We start from the raw sequence: 18519 nt of genomic DNA, 5'->3' as shown, positions 1-18519 counted from the left end.
CATGAAATAACTATGAACCATATAAATACAAAAACAAGTAAACTCAACTTTTTTTGCAGGCCAGTGGAACGTCGACCAATCTGGGAAAGAATGGATTTAATGGGTCAATTTTAATTTTAATGTCAATTCATAAGTTTATAACATCACGCTCTAGCATCGGGAACTTTAATTCAAACCGAGGAACATTAGTTCAAAGCCAAGGTATTTAAGAATGATTCAAGAAAAATCAATGACTTTTAACTGTGGATGAAAACAATTTATATACCGGACAAAAACGAAATTTAGCTGATAATTAGGGCCAGGGATCCAACAATATCCTTTTTCTTTCTTCTACTTTTCAAGTATTTCCGTACTTTCAGAATTTTTTCCTGATTTTGCCTTGCAAAATTCTTTTGTTTTCCATCACTGAGATGTGATAATATGTAGCCTACAAAACGCTTCTAAATCTTTTCAACGTTCCCTTTACCTTCCAAAAGAATGAAAACACACTCAGAATTTAGTTTAAACCATATTGATTTACTTCAGCGTAATATAAAATATTAAAACAAAAAATAACAAATTAAATGCACTGAAACGCAACCGGGTAGTTAAATTGTACATGGGGCAGTATGGACATTGGTAAGATCCACAAACTTGACAGACGTCTAAAACTTGAAGATCAGTAGAATCAACCATAATGAGTTCGAAGTTTTCTAAAAAAAAAGGAAAAATAATAGTTGATATAAAAAAGTGTAAGTTGCATGGTTCAAAACATCGGTTCAAGCTTATGCAACATATAAGAAAGCCTTGGGCTTACTATAGTCTTGTACACTGGTTTAATCCATTTTTTATGTGTTACAAATAAAATATGATAGGTTAAATTTTGAGTTTTAGATAAGCTCATCTTTAAGCACACTCTAAAATAGCCTGAGTTTCACAAGCTTTTTCCTTTTATATACTTTTAGATTGTAATGAAAACCTAATACTTTCCTTTTTACTAGTATTTTACTAATAATACCACCGTCTTTACTAATAATATTACCAAGGTAAGTGAAACTGTTCACTTGATAAATCTTTTTTCTACACAACGTCACCTTGTCATCTTCAATTATTCCCAGCCTTAGAGAATTAGGTTTCTTAACACTTATTTTCAAACCTATTCTAGCACCCTGAACTTGCAAAACCTCTAAAAGTTCATTCATTTTGCTCACACTTTCCTCTAGAATGCTTAAATAATCAGCATAATCTAAGTCCAGGAATGTTTTTATTCTCCATTTGATTCCACGTTCTCCCATTGCCTCTCCTGTGCTCCTTAAGTCTATCAAAATGATCCATATAAATAGGGATAGAACACAACCCTGATTAACTCCTGATTCAACACAAAACCAGCTACTAACCTCATTTCCTACCTTAACTGCAGCAGTGTTATTCTTATAAATAGTACTAATTACTTTAATATATTTGTCTGGTACACCATACAAATATCGTTAAAGCTTTTTTTTCATCAGCTAAATCGAACGACTGCTAATAATCTATAAAACTGTGAACAAAAGGTGTTTGATGACTCAGACACTTCTCAATTATTAATCTAAGAGTGAAAGTTTGGTCAACACATCCTCTATCTTTTCTGAAATCGCACTGTTCTTCTCTTAAAATTTTTTTCTACAGCTTCCCTAAATCTAAATCGTCACACTAGGTAATTTGCTACTTACAGAAACCAGGCTAATGCCTCTATAATTACCGAACCGAGTCTAACCACCTTTCTTTTTCAAGGATTTAAATTAAGGTCTTTCGAAAATCGCTATGTACTTCCTCTTTTTCAAAAATCATATTCACAATCTTTAGTAACTTATTTCTAACCTCATGACTACCATATTTAAGAATTTTATTTACCACACTATCAGCACCTGGTACCTTATTGTTTTTTAATCCCTTTAGTACTGTAAATAATTCTTCCTCACAAAATAAATCTTGCTTGACATACAAGGTATCACAAACTTTTTCATTTTCCTCTATATCTTTCCTTGTAACTCCATCCTGGCTTAGCAGAATTTCAAAATGTTTACCCATCTCTCTTTAACTCCTTCCTTGTGACTAATTGTGGCCCCGTTCCCATCTTTAACTGGTAAAAATCCATATTGATCACTCCGTCTCAATTTATTAACATGCATCTTCCAGATCCTTGCCAATTTTATCCATGGTCTTCACTTAACACCTCGTTAGTTCATATTTTGATTCTTTATCCACTTTCTTTACATTCCTCTTATTTTCAAATGATTTATCACTCAAATAACTCTTGTACAAGCCCTTTCTTTTCTCTATTAAATAAAAAAAAACTAGTTTTTTTAACTGAAAGTAAGGAACAACATTAAAACTTAAAACGAACAGAAATTATTCCGTATATGAAATGGACTGTCCCGTCCTCAACGCCTCGCTCTTTACGCTAAAGTTTTTTATTGTTTTAAAAAATAGAGTTGTGAGGAAGAGTCTAACTTTACGCTAAAGTTCGAATTTTGTTCCAATTCTTCAAAAATGACCCTTAATCACAAAGGCCATTAATTAGAATAAATAGCTCTTATGAAAGTACTAAAAAATCTTTGGCTTAAAGAGCGAGGTATTGACTAGGGGGCGAACCCAATCATATACTTAATAATTTCTGTTCGCTTTAAGTTTTGATGTTGCTCCTTACTTTCAGTTGAAAAACTTGTTTTTTTTATTTAATTTCTGATCGTCTTTTTAAATAATGCTGGGAAATCTGGCGCCCCCTTCATAGCAGTGTCCCTTACCCCATGAACACTTCCTCCCTGGAAAGATCCTCCCACATAACCCCCGACCCCCCCCCCCCATTACCAGAATAAAATCCCCCTTGAAAACGTCTGTATACTTCCCAATATAACCAATAACCAATACTATATGTAAACATTGGGTAAAGTTCATAACTTTCAGTCTCCTCCCCGGGACTTTGGGGGATTAAGTCATCCTAAAAGACATATTTATTATATTGTCGACCATGCTGAACAAAATGGCTTTCTCAAAATTTTGATCTTGTGACTTTGGGAAAAAATGAGCGTGGGAGAGGACCTAGTTGCCCTCCATTTTTTTGGTCACTTAAAAGGGGCACTAGAACTTTTAAGTTCCGTTCAAATGAGCCCTCCCACGATATTCTAGGACCATTGGGTCGATACGAACGCCCCTGGAAAAAAAACAACAAAAAACAAATAAACACGCATCCGTGATCTTTCTTCTGGCAAAACATACAAAATTCCACATTTTTAAAGATAGGAGCTTGAAACATCTATAGAAGGGTTCTCTGATATGCTGAATCGGATGGTGTGATTTTCATTAAGGTTCTATAGCTTTTAGGGTGTCTTTCCCCCTTTTTTTCGCAAATTTTCTCAGGCACGTAAATTTTGATGGGTAGGACTAAACTTGATAAGACTTATATAATTGAAATAAGTATTAAAATCTGATTCTTTTGATGTATCTATTGGTATCAAAATCCCGTTTTTTAGAGTTTCGGTTACTATTGAGCCGGGTCGCTCCTTACTTATAGTTCGTTACCACGAACTGTTTGATTAAACATAAGGCATTTTCACTATATTCCTAGCTGTGTTCTTAACTTTCTTCTCTAAGACACTATCAGCAACTTAACAAATTGTTTTCCTAAAATTATTCCATCCGTCTTCTACATTGTCAAATTTTAAACTCTGCAGTTTGTTATTCAACTTTTCCTGGAAAGTTTCTCTCAAATTTTCATCCGGGCATCTACTACCGTCAATATTCCAATATTCCAATAGTGAATATTGGAAGGTTTAGAATTAATTGATTTCAGTTTTTTGAACTAACGTAACTTGATTTTCAGTTTTCTAGACATATTTTTTTTATCTAATCTAGTTGCATTGAATTTAGTCACTTCTCGCTATTAACCAAAGGCCGTATGGATTTTATTTTGCTGGCAAATTACGAAGAATTCAGTTTAAAGGACCTTCGGCTTATCGTTTAGGCAGTTGAGAAAAAACCATATCAGTGAGATTTTCTATCCATATAAAAAACAATAATTTTAACATTTACCAAAGTAAAAAAAAGTTTCATAATTTTGTGTTTTGTTGTATATGAAGCCGTATGCTAAGCAACAATAAATGTTAAAATACAATAAAGACAGGATTATAACTTTCGATAAATGCAGCATGAAGTTCTAAGTCGGAAGGAAAATGCATCTACAACAGAGTTAAAACAGAGGAAACCATGAAACCAAATTTTCCTGCCAGCTACAGAGCCACTGCCAGCTCCAGAACCCCTGCCAGCTCTAGAACCACTCTTAGCTTAGCTTGTGTATTTTAAACATATAATATGTATTAAACCATGTTTTGATTTTAAGCAGTAAGATGGGTTCTCGAAATTCGTGTTAATTTTGAAGCCATCAACAACTATGTCAATTTTAAACTTTAATTCACCAGGTCAAAAAGAAAATAAAACTAAGAAAATTACCTGGGCTAAACATTTCGTAGATCTTTGCCTTCCTATAGCGTGTATGATTTGCCACTGCAAACCACCTTTTTACTGTATAATTGAAACAGCTAAATGTCGGTGTAACCTAAAAAATAATTTGATTAGCAAATTATGAGGTTTAGCAAATAGTTTGATTAGCATTCTCAATGAAAAAAAAACAACAACAAATCAGACCTAAAAAAGTAAAAACTCCCAAAAGAAGACGAGGTTGATTTATTTTTTCTTTTTCATCTTTGTTCACGTAGAAACAATATCCCCACTGAATTCTTACCTAACATCTGTCAGGACTATCCCTGGTGTAAAGTACTTTTGAAAAAAGATACAAACGGCTTTTTCTTAATCTAGCTAGGCATATATTTAAAAGAGAAACAAGGAACATCGTAGGAAATAGAGAAACTAGAGAAACTAGAGGAAATAGAGAAAAAAGGAAAAAGAGAAACTTGTAGGAAATATTTAAAAGAGAAAGAGAGAACTAGAAAAACTAGAGGAAATAGAGAAAATAGGAAAAAGAGAAACATGTAGCAAATATTTAAAAGAGAAACAAGGAAAACAGGTCAAAATAGGAAAAGCCAAAGGATTATGTTAGACAAATTTGGAAAACAATTTTTAAAACAGTGATATTCTTTGGTGAAAAACCTCTCACTCTCACAATGTGTAGAAGTTTAACATTAAGTTATCAAACGATCAGATTTATAGAAATCTGATCGTGCTCCATAGTAAGGTCAAACATACTGGAAAACAGCATTCCCGCTTTTAAAAGTATGCTAGCCTAGAAAACATTAATGTTTACTAATTTTGGTCTTGAATGTAGAAAGAGGGTTCTGGTTGAGCCTTTCAGTACTTTTTTTTATATTCATTTAAACTATTTATTTCTTTCTCTAAAAAAACAAGCAAAAAAAAATCACCACTTGAAACCCTGTACTACTATTCTAATTATACTACTATCATAAGTAATTATAGTATAATTATATTTATATTATACTAATATAACTTATTATAATCATACTAAATTACAAATCATAAACACCAAAACAATGGTCCCTAAATGATTTACGAAAGGTCGGCCTATCCTTCTATTGGATTATCAAACAGTTCGTGGTAATGAACTGTAAGTAAGGAGCGATGTGGCTCAATAGTAACCGAAACTGAATAGTAACCAAAACTCTAAGAAACAGAGTCTTGATAACAATAGATACACATAGAAGGAAAAACACGGTGAATCGAAAATGCAGACCTTGTATTTCAAATGTCCTTGGATTATGTCATGTGAACGGTATGTCGTTTGTTGAAGTTCACTATAATAGGCCGAAAAATCGTTTTTACCAATGTAGGTGAGTTTACAATCGTAAATCGTTGCATAAAAGGCAAATGGAGGTTGAAATTACAACAGCAGTAGAACAAAAGCACCTTAGGCTTTTGGTCCTCATAATTGACCCTCTGCTTTTTTTTAGCGGCAACTACTTAAAAACCCAGCAGAAATTTAAAAAATCAGGTTATGAATAAGATTAATTAAAAAATTCGAAATATATATAGCGGCTGCACGAGAAAAAGATCATGTATCAGAGAAACCCAAAAATAAATGAAAAACGATAACATTAAAATTGAATCCCATGAGTTTGAAAATTAAAAACAACACTTTTGAAGAAACGAACGAATCAGTTTTGAAGGTTTCACATAAAGCTGTTTCTTGCTTTATTCGGTATTATTGCAAACGTTTGCACAATTCAATTGACTGGTAGACTAAACCTTCTAGACCAAAGGGGGCTTCGAATAGCCACCTGGAATGTTTTGACCCTGAATGCACCTGAATCAAAGAACCTACTTTCTCAAGAACTACGTAAGAATAAAGTGGCAATTGCAGGTCTCACAGAAACCCGTCTTACTGGAAGTGGAGAAGAGCGAATAGGCGATAATCACTCGTTAGTCTGGTCTGGAGGGAGCAGGAGAAGAAATGGTGTTGGTCTCGCGCTAAACGGCCCTGCAAGAAAGGCCTTACTCTTGCACGAAGCTGTATCGGACAGAATAATGAAGGCCCGCTTTGGGCACAAGCATGGCAAGATGACAATTTTCGTATGCTATGCCCCGACCAACGATTCCGACGACGTAACCAAGGAAGAGTTCTACTCTGCTCTGTCTAGATGTCTGTCAACAGTGTCTCCCCACGATGTCACTGTTCTTCTCGGTGACTTCATTGCTACAGTGCGAGACGATATGGGTGTTTGGCGTCGCACAATTGGACCTGTATCCCCCGACCCACTGAACGACAACGGCCTTCACCTATTCGAACTGTACCAATCCCATGAACTTGTGATCGCAAACACCTACTTTCAACGTAAGACTATCCACCAGTACACGTGGTATAGTAACGACGGTCGCACAAAGACGATGATTGACTACGTCACTAGTTCTAAACACTGGAGATCATCGCTGAAGAACTGCAGAACTTACAGATCAGCAGAGCTCGGAAATGCAGATCACAGGCTTGTGTGTGCTGATGTCCAGCTTCGCCTCCATGCAAAGTGATCGGAAAGAAAACCAGTAGCAGTGGATACTGGGAAACTAAAAGAGCCAGATATTCTCCGGAAGTATATTGTTGAGATATAAAATTACTTTGAGCTCATTGGCACACTAAACAGCAGCAAAGATGTCTAGAAGTAATTTAAATCGCAGACCAGTAAAGCTATACAGCTGGTACTTGGCACGCGAAGTTTCCTGAAGAAATCGTGGCTAACTGACGAAACACTGCAGGTCATAGAGTAAAGGTGGAGGGCAAGACTTCTTGGGGACATGGCCACCTATTAAAGGCTCAATGGAGTGCGGAACAGACTTATTCACCGAAACCGAACTCAGTTTGTAGCAAGGAAAGCTGATGAAATCAAACTAACAGCAAAAAAGAAAGACATGGGTAGCCTGTTTAAGCACCTCCGTGATCTTACAGAAAATAAAACACCAGCATTGGGACCCGTCCTATCCAGGGATGGGACACTTCTCTCTGAGCGGTGAAGCTTCTGGGCTTCTGGTTCTTGTCTCGAGCGGTGGAAGGATCACTTCTGCTCACTCCTGAACAACACTAGCCCGTCTATGCCTCCTGCTGATAGTCCCAGCCAATCTGGCAGTCCAAGACCCAAAGCAGATGCTCCTCCAGACGAGCCTTTCAGCCCCTCAGAAATTGGAAATGCAGTAAAAAGGCTCAAGAACAATAAAGCTGCTGTTATCTGTGGCCTGAGTTTGGAGCTGGTAAAATATGCAGGTCCTGTTATGCTCCTGTTTCTCCACACCCTTTTCTATAAAAACTGGCAACTCGAAACAATTTCCGAAGATTTGCAGAAGAGCGTCATTATCCCTTTATGGAAGAGGAAAGGCTCTAGAAGCGACTGCTCGAACTACCGTGGAATAACCCTACTGTCTGTCCCGGGAAAACTTTTCTCAATGGTCCTGCTAGATCAATGTCGAAATATCATTCGTAAAATCCGGCGACCGGAGCAAACTGGTTTCATGTCGGACCGTTCAACCATCGAGCAGATTTTTACGATCCGACAAATCATAGAAAAAGCTACGGAGTTCCGACAAACAGCTTTTATTACCTTCGTCAACGTCAGTGCTGCTTTTGACTCAGTGGACCGAAAAGCTCTGTGGCGGACTGTAGAATTGACAGGCCTCCCTTAAAAATACTGCAGACTCTTCAAAGCTTTACAGCATGGGACGGAGAGTTTTGTTCTAGTGAACGGACAGCACAGCCCATTCTTCCAAATCACGACAGGAGCGCGCCAAGGATGTGCTGTGGCCCCAGAGCTCTTCAATGTCATCAAAGACTACGCTATGACAAGGACTACCTCACGTCTCAGCTTTGGACTCAAGTTTGGTGATCGTGTCATTACAGATGCTGATTTTGCCGATGACTTGGCCATTCTGGCGGACTCCATGGAGCAGTTGCTGGAAGCGCTTCGAATCCTACGAGAAGAGGCTGCAAAAGTAGGAATGCAGACAAACTAGACTAAAACGAAAATTATGGCCATAGACCCATTCTCCCCTGCTGCCAATATTTCAGTTAGCCTGGATAGCACCACTAGTATCGAAGTTGTCCAAAGGTTCACCTACCTGGGCTCTATAATTTCTTCAGATGGCTCGCTTCTTTCTGATTTACAAGCAAGAATATCCAAAGCATCTTCTGCCATTGTCAGACTGAACCGTCACCTCTGGCGAAAACCAAACATCAGTCGTACAACGAAGCTGCGGATTTTCAACGCCCTTGTCGGCGCTGTGATGCTCTATGGAGCTGAAACATAGCAAGCTTCAGCCGCAACCCTTAAGGCAATTGATGTCTTTCAGTCGAAGAACCTGAGGAGGATCGAAGGTCCACGATGGCTTGATTTCGTCAGCAATGAGAAGCTGCTGCAGCTCAACAAACAGTCTCGGTTTTCGACCCAAGCAGCCGAGCGAGCATTACGATGGTTCGGACACCTACTTCGAATGTCTCCACACATACCTGCGAAAACGATCAATGACTTCGACCCTGTCAAAGCCGGATGGAAGCGACCTCACGGCCGACCGAAAAAACAATGTTCTGACAGCCTGTCCGAGTTCCTGACGATGGAAAATATCCGGTTGAGCAATGTACAGACACTTGCCATGGACCGAAGTGGATGGAGGAGGCAGACATCACTCTCTACGCCGAGCAGCGCCCGGCAGGAGACATAAGTCAAGTAAGTAAGTCAAGTAGCTTTATTTGTAGAAGGAAAATTCCTAGGAAATAGCTGGAAAGCGATAGACAAGGAAAGTAGCAAAACATGATGATTTTAGGCTTAAGCATGCTGTTGTTACTCAACAGATTTTGCAAAGTGACACCCTGAAAGGGGGTCTTGAAAAAGAAAGAATGAAAGAGAAGCGAAAAAACAAACGGAATCCATGGAACCAGCTTCGGGTGGCAGCCTCACCTATTGAATAATTTATATTTGTTTTGAGTTTTAATGTAGCTCCTTACTTTCATTTGGGAAAGTTTTTTTTTATCTATTTAATTTCTGATCTTTTTCAAATGATGCCCCCCCCCCCTGCACAATAGCCCACCAGCCACCTTCATAATAGCTGCTGCGAAATTATACATCACTACAAATAATTTTATCAAACATGAAATGAATCAACTTGGTTATGCGAAGCTTTAAAACAACTGTCAATTTTAACAGTTCGTTTCATACGGACAACTTGACCATTTAGAAACGAATGCGCCACCGCACGGCAGTACTGCCTCTGGAACTTGGAAGCTCAATATACAGTTTTTCAATAGTTTAAATGGATTCCATATCTCAGAATTTTGGATCGATAGTATCTTTGCTCTCTTCTGGTAAAATTTTGATTTGGTGTAACAAAATGGCAGAAAAAGCCACTTTGCTATGGCCCAATCTTTTTTGTTTCTTAAAAAGAGCACTAGAAGTTTTAATATGTTCCCATTCGGTTTGGGACGGGGGTCAGTGGCGTGATTCTGTAAGCTTAGCCAGAGTCGACCCAGCTTTATATGGGTATCTAGAGAAATCTGGGGAAGGTAAATAGGAAGGGTGTGTGAAAGCACAGGATGGTTGGTCCCCAACCCCCCATTGCACTTCCTGGCTGAAGGGCCAAGAAATGGAGATCAGCACCGCCGGTAGGGACTGTAAAGTCCAAAGCCATATTCTTTACCTTTTTTTATGTTCTCGAAAACGGCTCGATATTTTTTCGGAAAAATAGGTATCTTGGGATATTCTTGCATAAAAAAAAACAACAACATCTAGATTGGTCAGAAGTCTGAGAAAATTCATTAAGAGCCTTAATTTTGGTTTTATGCAATGAAGTCATGTAGTAAAAATTACAATGACGTTATACACGTAAAAAAATTACATTGAAGTCATGTAGGTCATGACATCATATGACAGTTACTATAAATGATGATTCTGTGGAACCAATGCCTAAACTATCAAACGTGATAAGATGTGAAAAACAAAAACCTGGACCACCAGTTGCGACAATACCGATACGGGTAGCTATAGAAAAGGTTATTGGTAAAGTATCTGAAGTAATCAAAATCCACAAACGTGTCAAAGATGAAAATGAACAGCAAAGGCACGCGCGGTTAGAAGATAAATGAAAACGTGAATTAGAGCTTATGAAAAAAAAAAATGACAGCAAAGACACGGGCGGTTAGAAGATATGAGAAGACGACAATTAGAGCATATCAAAAATGAAAAAGAAGAGCAAAGATACACGTGGTTATAAGATAAACGAAAACGAGAATTAGAGCGTGTGAAAAATGCAAATGAACAGCAAAGACACGGGCGGTTAGAAGATATGCGAAAACGACAATTAGAGCGTATCAAAAATGAAAAAGAAGAGCAAAGATACACACGGCTAGAAGATAAACGAAAACAAGAATTAGAGCGTGACGAAGATGAAAATAAAAGACACACGCAGTTAGAAGAACAGCGGCGTCGTAATCTTCGTTACTAGCAACGTGTGGCACAAACCAAAGTACATAAGTACAAAAATGCCATAAACTCAGTAAATGTTATGTATACGTCTTTGGGATCCTTCAAGGTTGCTTTTATTCACTGTGGAGCCCTCCCTTTTCTGGAGGAAATAGTAGCAAACAAAGGTAATTCGTTTGGAGATTGCTGCTTGCATGGTCGAATTGTAATGTCACCACTTCAATTTCCAAATGAATTGGCTTACCTTTTTTAGGACGTCACTTGCTCTCTGAAGAGTTTCATAAACGTATTCGACTCTTGAACTCGTTTTTTGCTCTAGCTTCATTCAACGCAAGCGATGATCGAACCATAAATAGTTGGAATATATTTAGCTTTAAAGTAGCTGGCCAAATTTATAACAAAATCAATTTAGCAGCACATCCGTCACAAACTACTGAAGGTCAAATTGAGTCACCTTCATATGGTCAAATTTACCTTTTAGACCCCAATGAAGATGTTGAGGAACGCCTCGCACATCCTTTAAATTGTGGGATCTCTCGTAATCTAATTAATCTCTTGGAAGAAATATTGAGAGATTCAAACGACTATGCCAAAGGTTACGAAACAATGCGAGAATCGGAGGATGATGCAAATCAACTTCCTGCTTCATTGGGACAGTAACTACCAAATATGCAGCTCATTTTTACTTTGCCAGATGGTGTTGATTATAGATGTTTTAACCCACCTGCATGTAATGAAATATGCGCTGTGCTTACTCTTAATGCTGGCCATAGTTTTCAACCCAATAAAATGGTAGCAGAACAACGTGGCAAAAATCTTGTCATTTAAAAAAAAATACTGACCATCGTGTGGAGCCCTTTACCTACCCAATGTTTTATCCAGTTGGAACTTCAGGATGGTCAAGGGTTATTCTACTTCAAACACCTTATGTAAGTCGTCCACATATAACGCGGCTTGAATTAGCAAGGAATCGTATCGATTTTCGATCTGAACATGCGAAAAGCCTTTCTGTGCAAGCTATAACACTCGATCTGCGTAGCATTGGTGTTAATGCTTTGCATTATTGGTGGAAGACTTTTCCAACAGTACCTCGTTGATACCGCTATTCGTGTTGAGCGTGATCGTATTGATTGGACAAAATTTAACCAGAAAACTATTATGGGTAAAAACTACGTAGGTGTTACACGACTTCTTAAAGGCTTAGCTTCGAAACAGGATGCATTCGTTGGTGAAAAAGTTGTACTACCTTCATCATTCGTCAGATCAACACGCTACTTTGCTGAATATTTTGAAGACGCCTTGGCTACTATTCGTTGCCTTCAACCCCCATTTTTCTTTATGACTGCGACTTGTAATCCTGATTGGCCTGCATTTAAAGAAGCAGTAACTATTATATTTGATGATTACTCTGTTATAGAACAATCCCCTCAAGATCGTCCCAATCTCATTACTCGAATTGCTAAACTGAAATTTGACGATATAATCAATGATATTGATATAAGGGTCAGATGTTTGAAAAGGTGGCAGCATATGTGTACACTTTTGAATTTCAAAAACGTGGACTACCACATATGCATTTGCTATTGATCATGAGCCCTCAGGATCGAATCCATAATCTAGTGGAAACTGATGATCTTATTTCAGCTGAAATTATAAATTCATACGATCCATTGTTAAGAGAATTAGTCTTAAAGTGAATGATTAATAATCCATATGGGAATTTAAATCTAAGTGCGAGTTGCATGATTAATAAAAATAGAAAATTCCAGTGCCACTTCGGTTTTCCAAAGCAGTACAATTCAGTCACATCTCTAGCGGATGCTGAAAAACCAAAGCATCGACGTCGTTGTGATCCCAAATTAGTCGAACTGAATAGAGAGAAGAATTTTCACATGGCCGTGCTGTTTATCGAAAAGTTTCTAATACTGATTCTAGTTACTCGTGATAATCGTCATGTCACCACATATAATCCCCACATGCTTAAAAAATACCAATGTCACATAAATGTCGAATATGTAGGAAATATAGGTCCGGTAAAGTATCTATATAAATACATCTACAGGGGACATGATTGTGAGTGTCGAAGATAAACGGTGCATGGTTTACAATGAAGCAGAAACCTATGTAGAAGGATTCCGCATTACACCAACTGAAGCTTGCTGGCGACTATTTAGTTACGATATCCAGAAAAAGAGCCATGTCGTTCAACGTTGAAATGTTCATTTGCCTGGACATTATCTAATAAAAAATATCAGCTAAGCCCAAGAGGACTTAGTAGATATTCGACAACAAGGCTCAATGTTGGAAGCGTATTTTCGACACAACAAGGCGTTAAAACAAATGAAAGGAAGGAACTTCTCTATTATTGGCAAATGCCTGAACCCTACAGATCGAATGACAATACCAGTACATTAGAACAAAGAATCCGTCAATTACATGTAATTGGACGAATTCTACTACTACTACTAACTAATAACAACTCACCGCAGCACCAAGCCGCCTGAGGCCAACACAGCTACGCACGCTCCTCCTCCACCCCAATCTATTCAAAGCCTCCCTTTTACACCCGCCCACGAAGTTCCCCTTTCCTTTTAATCTTTCTTTATGACGTCCTCCCACCCCGGACGGGGACGACCTGCTTTACGTTTAACCCTAGATGGTTGGCCGATAAGAACAATCTTCGGCAATCTGTCATCCTTCATCCGCACAACGTGCCCTATCCACCTCAACCTTTCTTTCATTATAGCCCTAGAGAACGGTATTGAACCACATTTTTTGTATAGCCTATTATTTGAAATACGGTCTGTCAGCCGGGTACCCAGAACAATCCTTAAGCAATTTCTCTGGAAAATATCTAGAAATCTTCATCCGTTTTTCGGAGCGTCCATGCTTCAGAGCCATATTTGACCATTGACATCACTGTAGCTTATAATATTCTAATCTTGGTTTGCAGAATTATCTTCCTATTCTTCCAGACTTTTTTTTAACTGTGAATAAACACCCTGAGCCTTTGATATTCTATATTCAACATCTTCACTGCTCCCATCCTCTTTACTAATAATACTACAAAGGTAGGTGAAGCTGCCCACCTGATCAATCTTTTCATTACCCAACGTCACCTTTTCATCTTCACTTATTCCTAGCCTTAGTGATTTAGTCTTCCTAACATTAATCTTCAAACCAATTCTAGCACCCTGAACTCGCAAAACCTCTAAAACACAACGTAAATTTTGGCGCTTTTCCCGAGTGATTCTATTTACGAGTACTTTTGTAGCATGTGAAGAATGCAACAAGTTTTGACGATCTTCAAACAGTTGATAACGTTATATATTCCACATAAAAAAGCATGCCTGGCTCATGGCCTTGATATCTCGACGATATACGGTGGTTTGACACCCTAGAAGAAACGGTACTGTCCAAAATGCCTTCTGTAATGCGAGTACTCTTCACACAGATTCTTGTCTTTGGTAATCTTGCAGATCCAAAAGCTCTTTGGGAAAGATTCAAAAATCAGTTGGCAGAGGATTTCATTCGGCAAGCAAGACGAAATAATTTATCTGAAGATCTTGCAGTAAAGCGTGCTTATCGCGTTATTGCATCGAAGTTAAATAAGATGGCAATAGAAGGTCGAAATTTTAGTTTTTGGATGGAACGATACGCATGGGCAACATTGAAACCTAAGAAAATAATGAAAGTTTGGAATTTCTAAATTCTGGCGAGTCAGCTGTTAATGGTGATAGTATGCATCGGCTTCTGCAAGGAAAAAACTTGAAATTGTTCACAATATTTTACAGGCTGTCAATTATTTTGGAAGAAAATGTTTTTTCATAGATGGACCGGGTGGTACCAGCAAAATATTTTTTATAAGACCTTGCATCACATCCTGTGTGGAAAAAATTCAAAAGTACAATGTATGGCTTATACAGGCATAGCAGCAACGCTATTGCCATTTGGTCTAACAACGCACAAGACCTTCGGCTGGAAAGTTCCACTTTACTCAGATTCTGTTTCCTGTATAAGACCTGGTTCAAGCAAAAGTTTAGAATTAGCTCAATCAGATGTTTTCCTACTTGACGAAGCAACCATGCTTCCCAAGTATGGCTTACAAGATATGGATCAGTTGTTGCGGTCTATTGCGAATCCAAACTTACCATTTGGTGGAAAAACTTTAGTTGCTGGAGGTGATTTTCGACAGTGTTTACCAGTTCAACCCCGAAGCAACCGCAGTGAAATATTCGATTTATCAATAAAAAAAAATCATCTTTGGAAGAATTTGAAACATTTTTCCTTTGATAAAAATATGCGGGTCGATCCTGAACAGGAAGCATTTGCAAAGTACATCCTCGAACTGGGAAATGGAAATATTCCTAAAAATGAACTTAATGAAATTGAATTACCAGAAGATATAATTTCCAGTGGCAATTTAATTGAGGAAGTATTTGGCGAATTTTCGTCTAAACAAAGTTTCCATTTAATGAAGGATCGAGTTATTTTAAGGTAGTAAAATAAATACGAAAATTGTCGATCGCCTTTCAGGAGAATACAAATCGTACAAAGTGATACGATTCTGTAAAAGATTAAGAAAAAGGAGGAATTGAATTTACTCCAGAATTCCTCAATTCAATTGAAGCACTAGATTTACCACCACATGACTTAAAAATCAAGAAAAATACGATAGTTATGCTTTTGTGTAACTAAGATACTTCAGAAAGGATGTGCAATGGGACCCGTCTTATTGTTACTGAATTATGTAACAACATAATTAAGGCGAATATAATTACTGGGGAAAACTCAGGAAAAGGAGTCCACATATCCCGAGTTACAGTGGACTCTAGTAAAAGTCAACTTGGATGTACTCTTCAACGACATCTATTTTCAAATTGACCCGAATTTGCCATGACTATACATAAGTCGCAGGGGCAAATTTTGAATTTGTTCCCGCCGACCTTAGTATTCCATTTTTTAATCATGGAATGTTATACGTTGCATTTTCTCGTGTGGAAAGACAACGTAGCTTAAAAGTTCTTCCACCATCCGAAAATGAAAGAGGAACATATAAAGAAGTGTGAAAGGAAGACCTGGCAACTACCAACGAAACTTCTTATTGTTAGAGTGATATTTCTCTTTTGATCAGCAATGCCTACCATACCTTTGTTAAAAAAACAAAGGTTTGGTTATATATATTTAATAATGACGAAAGACAAGCCAAGGTAAAACGAACTAAACAAATTGGAAATGATAGCGATGATGACTTGGTTTTGGATTTGACATGAATAAGGTCATTAACGCCTACAATACCTTTGAAAATCAAAAATCTGATAGATTGTTGGAGGAAAAAGAATTTTTTGTCCCTCCACCTGAGCAATTAAAAGAAACAAATATTCGGCGATATGTCTTTCATAACGACAAAAGACAAACCGAGGCAAAAGAAGAAGTTTTTGTTCCATCACCCGAACAATCAAAATAAACAAAGGTTCGGTGATGTGTTTTTCATAATGACAAAAGACATGCCAAGGCAAAAGTTGGAGATCCTATAAAAAGGCACGACTTCTAATTTAATATTGCCGTCCCAGCCGAGTGGATTTGTGCACTGGATTTGGGATCCCTTGTCTGAGAGGGCGAGGGTTTAAATCCTAGTGTACCCAATTATTCGGTTTGGGACGGGGGTCAGTGGCGTGAGTCTGTAAGGTCAGGCAGAGTCGACCCAGCTCTAATTTTGAAAGGTGAATTTCCTACTCGGCTGAAAGAGGCTAAAGTTATTCCGCTTCACAAAGGGGGTTCAAAGACTGATCCGTCTAATTGGAGGCCAATTTCAATATTGCCCCTATTTGCTAAGCTGTATGAAAAAGTGATGCATCGACGACTTTATAACCATCTGACTACTTACGGTTTTCTTAGTGATACCCAGTTTGGATTCAGTAAAAACCACTCCGCAATACATGCAGTCCAGCACCTAACAGATTTCATCAATGGTGCTCCCGAAAAAAGTGTACTGGTACTTTTAGTATTTATAGACTTTAGAAAGGCTTTTGACACGGTGGTTTATAAAATTTTATTGCGTGGGCTAAGCCGTTTAGGGATCCAAGGGGTTATTCTGAAATGGTTTGAATCTCATCTTAACAAGCGCATTATTCGAGTGTCTATTCAAAATTCTATTTCAAAAATTTTTATCCTTATTTCTGGTGTGCCTCAGGGTTCCGTGTTTGGCCCACTTCATTATCTAATCTACGTTGATACCATGTGTTTTTATATATCAGATGCACTGATAACGTCTTTTGCTGGTGACACGGTGTTTACGATTACAGCTGCTTGTCTAAACCAGTTAATTGAGAAGACAAATAAGGCCCTCGCCTGAGTTGATAAGTTTTACAAATTCTAGTTATTTGGTAGTGAATATTTCCAAAAAAAATTTCATGACATTCTGTAAAAATGAAGTTTCATGTGTTTTAGATAATAAAATTGTTTGTAATGGTGAATTTTCAAAAAATGTAAATGGTGTTAAATACTTGGGGTTTAGTCTTGATTTTAATTTAAGTTGGAAATCACATTTTGATCTTGTGGTAGTTAAGATTTCAAGAGGGTTGGGTGTGATAAGAAGACTAAAAAATCAACTACCATCAAATGTTTTACTTTTACTATATCATTTTATTGTTAGCCCTTATTATCGTATGGTTGCATGCTATGGACTAGTAGTTTTGTTTCAAGTTTTAGAAAGGTCCAAATTTTACAGAATAAAATAGTTCGTATTTTAGGTAATTATATTCAGTTTGAAAATAGCACGTTGAATTGCCTTACAAGTTTGAAAATTTTAAATATTTATCAGTTATGGGATTACCAGTTAGCAATTTTTATTTATCAATGTTTGAATAAGTGTTCACCGGAGGTATTTGGGGAAATTTTTAAAGCTAATTCCTCCGATCACTGTTATGAGACTAGAAATACGAATGACATTTCATCTGAGCTCCGGAATACTCAACGTGCTGCGTTTCCGCCTCGTTTTGAGGGACTGGGGGTGTGGAATTCCCTCCCGGATGCTATTCCACAAGCTGATAATGTAAGCCAGCTCAAGAGTAGATTGAAGCGTTACCTTTTGGGTTATAATTTGAATGTTTAGAAATTTGAATAATGTTTGGTATGAAAATTGTTTGGACAGATAAAGGTCGCATTTTTGCAAATTTACCCAGCCAAAGCGCACGGAGTTGCCTCTATAGCCTAGCTGATACTTATTGATTTTGTCATAGTTGATTTAGTTTAGAAGTATCTCATTTTTTTTTTTTTTTTTTTTTTTATTTCATTTTTTCTTTTTAGTGGATGTTGTAAGGATTATGGGGGATAGCTCCCACTTGTGACTTCAAGAGAGTAATCCCTTTAAAGTAGGAGATGTTCTTTATGTTGATTTAATTCAAATGTTGATTTTCCTCTACAAAGAGATAGTTGTTATGGGGATGTAGAGCTTTGTAATAATGGATTTGCAGCCATCGTAAACAAACCTTCGGGTTTTTGTAGATGGCTGCTGTAAATCTTTTTGTATTTTTTATGTTAAATAAATTAATTTGAATTTGAAAAAAAAATGGGTACT

At 37.5% G+C, this 18519-nt stretch overlaps 1 protein-coding gene across 1 annotated transcript in view; it reads right to left on the bottom strand.

The window, feature by feature from the left end:
* Positions 1 to 501: 501 nt before the first annotated feature.
* The window catches only part of LOC148951703 (CD109 antigen-like), a 172140-nt gene continuing 154122 nt past the window's right edge, over positions 502 to 18519 (bottom strand). Inside the window, exons 25-26 of the mRNA XM_089089252.1 lie at positions 4468 to 4573; positions 502 to 692 (exon numbers count right to left, since the gene is read on the bottom strand). Of these exons, the coding sequence (XP_088945378.1) occupies positions 517 to 692; positions 4468 to 4573 (282 nt within the window). The 3' untranslated portion in view covers positions 502 to 516. The remainder of the gene's footprint in view (positions 693 to 4467; positions 4574 to 18519) is intronic.

This window comes from Artemia sp. Qi Xiang Cuo, chromosome 5 (genome assembly GCF_049724085.1).
Source record: "Artemia sp. Qi Xiang Cuo chromosome 5, ASM4972408v1, whole genome shotgun sequence".
In the NCBI taxonomy this organism is placed as follows: domain Eukaryota; kingdom Metazoa; phylum Arthropoda; class Branchiopoda; order Anostraca; family Artemiidae; genus Artemia; species Artemia sp. Qi Xiang Cuo.
The sequence above is the reverse complement of the archived record's forward strand: the minus strand, read 5'-3'. Positions and strand labels throughout refer to the sequence as shown.